This window comes from Mauremys reevesii, linkage group 6, assembly GCF_016161935.1.
Source record: "Mauremys reevesii isolate NIE-2019 linkage group 6, ASM1616193v1, whole genome shotgun sequence".
Classification (NCBI taxonomy): Eukaryota; Metazoa; Chordata; order Testudines; family Geoemydidae; genus Mauremys; species Mauremys reevesii.
The window spans coordinates 65,137,683-65,144,236 of NC_052628.1; the positions used below are offsets into that span (position 1 = coordinate 65,137,683).

Genomic DNA, 6,554 nt, shown 5'->3' on the forward strand with positions numbered 1-6,554 from the left:
CAAAGGTTAAACCTAAAGATGCTCTTGTCAAGTAAATTGCTCCTACTCTCAGTGCTAACATCCCAAGCTGCTGGAAATACCAAAAACACTATCTGTCTGCACTTTCTTTTGTTAAAGCTTTGGCCTTTGGAGCAAAATTTAAGAACAAATATAGTGAATAGCTCCATTTGAATTTGCTTAAGAGCTTTTCTTTCACAAAGTAATGAAAAGTAGATAACTCTGATTAAGATATTAGGTATCTGAGTGCATTCTTTGTTCCTTCCTTCCACAGTGATGTCTCCATCACACTGTCCTTCCCCTAATCTGTGCCCACAACCTATATTGACAGCCGTAGGAGTCATATACATAACATGGATTTTATGCGGCTTTACATTTGTAAAATTTATTATTTTATCTGGTGTGTGTTAACGAGGCCAGAACCCAGGTTGCTCTTGCTTTGCTGACTGCCTGGGCACCTGCACTCCAAGAAGCCAGAGACTTCATTTATTTGGTCACAATATGGAAGCAGGGAGCAAACAAAAGAAATTTGCAAAGTGGAAGAGCAGAAAAGAGGGCAGGCAATGGAATTGAGGAGGAGACATGAACAAGGGATTAGACAATGAATAGGGGAGGGAAAAAATCAATTAGAGGGTGAAAAGGGGGCTTATTTCTTCAATATAAAAAGGAGAGGCAAGGGAAATCAAAATGGAAATAAAAGAAAAGAGTGGGACTGGGAGATGGAAGGAATAAAGCAATGGAAAAAAAGGGGCAGAAGGGAAATTCACACTCAACCTTAAGGTAAGTGTGTTTTAATTTGTTAGCATTCCTGTATTTTATTGGATTTTCATGACACAGGAAGAAGAGGGGCCAGTCATTTTCCTAGGATGGGGAGAGTGATTTTTTAGGCAGTTGGAGGAGCATACTGACAATTTACCTTTCCCAATGTGAGCAGTGTTTAGAGTTTGCTAGTCAAGCCCTATAACTTTCATAGTGTGAAAATCATCTAATTTATACCTAGGAGATGCATAAATCTGACCTTATAAAAATTTTTATTTAGTGACCTCAAGGAACTTTGCTCATTCATTTTTAATTATAGTTCCTTATTATTTTTTAAACATTTGTTCAATTTATGTTATTTTTGCATACTAAACTTTTTCCCTTTTTATCTTTGCATGTCAGGATATCGAATGTCAGCACCTCAAAAGTGCCCAGAGGAAATATATAAAATAATGCAGAGATGCTGGGACTACAAACCAGAAAACCGACCAAAATTCAGCGAGATTCAGAAAGAACTATCTTCAATCAAAAAGAAAGTGACATAGTGATAAAGTAGTGCCAAACTCAACCTACAGAACTCTGTTTTTCAACAAAGTAATATTTTCCCCTCAAACACTGTGCGTTTATACCACATTATCTGCAATATTCTTCTAGGGTTACTTTTTAAAATTAACTCTTTTTTTATATATGTGTGTGCGTGCGCGCGTCATCTTGGAAAATGTCTAAGCATACATTAAAGAGAGACGATTCTGCCAAATGTTATATATCTAGTCACATTAACACTGTCATTTAGGATACATGTAAATAGAACATCACATACTGTAGATTTAAAGGACTATGACTCCTATCGATTTTACAGTGATAAACTGCTAGTGACATTTTTCTAACGGTTTTCTACTTTATGCTGCATTCTTAATTTGCTATCTCAGTTGCAGTTATCAACCAGTGGCACTAAAACACGGTGGCTGTGCCATGTTTCTGAAGACTTTAAATCTGAGGACCACAATTTTTTAATAGTATTTCAATTAGGAACTTTAAACCATTTCTGCAACTGATATTTTAAATGATATATTGCTTTAAGAAAGAACATCAGTTAAGATTCTGGATGTGCATGTATTCTTTTTAAACAAAGAAATCCATAATTTTTTTGTAGAATAATATTCACATCATTTACAAACGCATCCTTAGATTTCTTACAGTTGCTCTCATCATAGTAAATATGTTCAACTTTGGACATTACTTGCTACTTTTTTACCTGTGAAAAATTAAGTAGTTTATCAGGAATCTTTATGCACAAATCTCCTTTGATAGGCTAGGTTTTTTCTAAAAGGCCAACATCCAGTCTTGGGTGATACATGTTTGTCAGGAAATACTCCAAATCATCTGCCTTTCAAAGTACAAGCAGAAGAAGAAAACCATTGGTTTTGAATATACACATGTAGAAAAGAGGTCAGCAGGAAGCAAGTTTGAGAACGAGAGTGGCATGTAATGAAGGTAACTGGTAGCATTGATTTTAGATGAGTAAAAGAAAGCAAACTGCCAAATTGGCTTTTGGAGGTTCTCTGATAGTTTGATTTTTTTTTTCCAATTTTCAAATAATTGATATTCCTTTTCTGCATGCAGTTGGAGTCAGCAAAAGGACATGTTTTAAAAGAATACTTTCCATGCATATTTTCCAAAGAAAAAGGCTACATCTCACTTGCAGACAGAAATGCTACCTGTTTTAAACCTCTGGAAGGCTGAACAAGGCATAGAGTAGAAATATTAATCTATAGAAATGTCTTTAGTTGCGTTCAGATTTGCATACTCACACTGTCAAGGAGGAAAAGATTGGTATAAAAATAGTATTCTTATAGGAAGAATAAAAGCTAATCAGTCGTGGGGAGGGAGGGAGCACAAATAATTTGTGGCTTGGACCTATCTCTACAAAAGGCCCTGATAAGGGTTCCAAACTGCCATAGAGACCTGTGACTTTAGCAACAAAGTTATGATCTGAGATCCAAAGTTTGGGAGACCTCTCTCTAATAATTATCAAACTGTTATCAGCTCAAGGTGTGTTAACAAGGAATTAACTGCCAGACCAAGTGACTAAAACAGAGGAATAAAAGAAAAACAGCGTTTGGGACTTTTAGTGGCCCTATTTCTTTTCTTGGGGCTGTATAATATTTTATTTCTATTGTGGTGACTCTTCTATTGTGCAGAGCACAATTTCTGCTCTTTAAAGTACATTTATGGTAGTATTGAAGGAGATAGATGTGTGACTGAAGTATTTGTAGGCTATGAGTTTTTCGACCAGTATCTGTTACATTAAATTTAGTGTCCAAATGAACAGTGAAGCAGCATACTGGAGAACACTTTTTTCAGTGTAGGTGGACTTGTTAGCACCTGGGTTTGTTCTGGGGGCAAAGGAAACAAAACACACTGGGGAAAAGGAGTAGAAACTGAAAATAAAGGAAAAATTAGTGTAATCCCTTTATCATCATTATTTCTTTATGTAAATACTGTGTACATTTAATCATCACTGTGCTCACACTTGGTCCAAAGATCTTTGTCTCAATACCAATAAGAAACATTGTTTAGTCAGTTAGCATTGATACTAAATGTTACACAAACAGCGTGCCTTAATGAGCTGGCATGCTTGTGTGAATAAAAGTGCATGAAAATGCCAGAAATGTGCAACGATAACTCTGGGAAGAATCCAGATAAATCACCCAACTATAGGTCCTCATCTATGCACTCGCTAATGTCTAAAAGGAAGGACAAGAATGTATTTGCTTTTACTTAGATTAACACACTTTTTTTTTAATGAATGAAAGAGACTATACTATTTCAAAGGACTGCATATGTCCTACCTTTCAACGAGAAAATAGAACAGTTCTTTTTGTCTTAATTTGGTAAACAGGACACACAATTCTGATTCTTATGTACAGAGGTAAAAGGACAACAACTGTATTCATTTTTCACTTATCTAAGCAGTTAACATTTTGCAATTCACATCATACTTCTGTTTAAATTGAAAAGGCTTTTCAAAACATGGAACACCTGCAGCATCTAGAGTATGTTGTGTTCTTTGTCCTAAAGCAGACAGGAATTCAATTCATGATTAATAATCCTTTGGGAGACTGTCAGGATGAGTTCATTGGTATAGAATAAATTTAATATAGGCATATGTGTTTTTCACAAAAACTTATTCAAACTGTTTTCTCAGCATTAATTCAGTTGCATTTGTGGCATAATTTATTTGTCCCATCTGTCACATGTAAATTATTGGAATTATGTACTTTAGGAAGTTACGTCAATATCAGATACATGTCTATAACTACTTTTCTTAACTTTGCAAGTTTATGGCAGGGGAGACTACAAAAATGTACAAAGAAAAACCCTTCAATTTAATCAACGGAAAACCAAGTATAGCATTCAAGAACCAAATTTGCAGCTATCTGCCTTCTCTGTAGTCTTGATGTCTTTTAAATGAACATAGGGTTAAAATCTTAGCATTGTTAATGAATTAATCGGATATTGGATAGTTAACTTTTTTTTTTACAGTGTTTTGTACATTTTGTTTAAGATACAGCAAAATGAACAGTATCCTCTTTTGGAAATTCAGTGTATTTAATAGGCTTTGACATCTGCACTTCCCTATTTTATGGGGTTCTAACAGGCTTTGGAAATGGTTATATATCCAGGAACTACCCCTGTCTTTTAAAATTCATATAACACTTAATTGTACCCTAAAATTAAAACCTCTAAGTATATCATAGGAGATGGAGAGTGATTTCTCCAGTTATTGCCAATTATTTTCCTCCTTTTCAAGGCATAAAAGAATGAAAAGTGCTACTGTCATATTTCATTTATAAATTTAAGAGATTATTTTAAAGCTAATAATGAGTGTACAGTTTCAGTTGTTTACAACAAAACTGAGCATTTAAAACTAGCCTCAATGTTTAGTTTTGAAATCATCATCCTGGTTATTAAGATTCCCAAATGTCTGGAGTTCATGGTTTTATAGGAAGTACAATATTGAGAAACAGCATGTTTGAAAACAAAACGGAGACCTGTGCCCTCAACAGATGTGCAATCTTTTTCTACAGTCTGCATTTCACAAAATTGTTTGAGATTTTTAATCTAAAATGAAAAAGTAAACAACAGTGTTTAGCAACTGCAATCATTTTGCATTTTTGTTTCAGAGCTTGATGTGCATTTTGTAACTATGTCACAAAATCAGCCTCTATTTTGGAGTGTGGCGTTCGATGGCTTAACACCACTTTATATGCTGTCTGTGTCAGGAAGTACAGTATCAGAACAGTGCCGTTAACAAAATAAACCTCAGCCTTTCATGGGCAGAAAGCAGTTGTAAGAAAACAGGTTACTGTACCTCACTGTTTCCCCTTGGTTTTTCACCCACCCATGTTTGTTTACGATGAACTTTGTGCTTATTCAAATGCTGCAGATACACATCAGTGTAAAGTCATATACATTATTTATGGAATTTTTACTACTACTGTAATACTATTAATCAAAAATATTAGCAAGCAGGTGCTTTCCCCCCCCCCTCCCCCCAAAGTTAGAGAAAAGAGCCTCAGCCACAACATTTTTAGCTGGGTCTAAAGCTTGGAATTGTTCAGATCTAAAGCTTAGGCCTGTGCTTTCGCTTTCTCCTCATTCACGTGAATTACTGGTGCCAATAGCACCTTGTCTATACTGGCCTTTTTTCTGCAATGTTTCCCACCAGTGGTAGCAATGGTGGGAGTGCTAATGTAGGCTGGCTGCCAGCATTCCTATCATCATAACTTCTGGACCAGCTCTGGACAGGGTCGGACAACATTGAAGTCTACACTGGCACTCCTGCTGATAGAGCAGTACCCTGGAAATATTTCAGGAGAAAGGCATGTGTAAATAAGATATGTAAATTAGCCCTGTGGTTTTAAGAGGTCTTAATCTGACATTATAGCTGGTGATTGTTAGGATGGCTAGATGTCACAGACAGTAATGGCACATAATGTAAAGGAGCAAGAAGAGAGAGAGAGATGGATAGAAGAGGAAGGAGTCTCTTTCCAAAAGAATAACCTTATTCATTAGCACTGGAGAATGCATTTGTTTGTTACCGTGTCATTACCCATTTAGGTAAGCATGAAAGTTTGCCATTGAAATAAAGAGGTCACCTTGTCCAATTACTTGCCTAAAGTACATGAGTTGTTTTATTAGACTTGGTTAACATCATTTTATGATTATCAGTACACATTGTAACCACTGTGGTGGGGTACAGAGAACTCATGCTGTAGTGGCAATCCTTGGAAACGTTCTGACTGACTTAGCCATAATTGCTCTGGGGGCGTACAGGGCAGATTGTGTCCACCTCACCCCCACACCAACTGGCAGGGCACCTTCCCTCTTCATATTCAGCCAGTCCTTACACTCTCTACTGCAGGAGGGGAGGACACTTACAGGAGTACCTTGTTAAAGTCCTTGGAAACAGAATAACGCTGTAGAAAGAAAGAACTAGAGAGGTTTCAAGAAGAAATATCCCTTAAAGAAAGGATGTTCTCACAGAATGTTTGGGAAATGAGATCCTAGGATATATTATCCTCACATAAACTGTAGTCCAAGTGGCTAGGATGGACAGTGTTGTCCTTCAGGCCTAGATCCTGTCATTTCTTTGTGTCATGACAGGAACATTAGAGATTTGTCTCCTATACACAGACGTTACTGGCTGCTGGTTGCCTAGTAAGGATATGATTACATCATTTCTCATATTGTTTTGTTTCCACTTAATCTTTTGTCAACTTAAATTATAGGAA

At 36.3% G+C, this 6,554-nt stretch overlaps 1 protein-coding gene across 12 annotated transcripts in view; it reads left to right on the forward strand.

Moving 5' to 3' along the window:
* The window catches only part of FER (FER tyrosine kinase), a 385,522-nt gene extending 379,592 nt beyond the window's left edge, over positions 1–5,930 (forward strand). For 9 of the 12 annotated variants that reach the window (XM_039542917.1, XM_039542922.1, XM_039542921.1 and 6 more), the window contains one exon: positions 1,159–1,301. In XM_039542917.1, the coding sequence (XP_039398851.1) occupies positions 1,159–1,301 (143 nt within the window). Of the gene's footprint in view, positions 1–1,158 lie in introns of all 12 variants that reach the window. The other 3 variants (XM_039542923.1, XM_039542931.1, XM_039542930.1) reach the window with 1 other exon arrangement.
* The last annotated feature ends 624 nt before the right edge of the window (positions 5,931–6,554 follow it).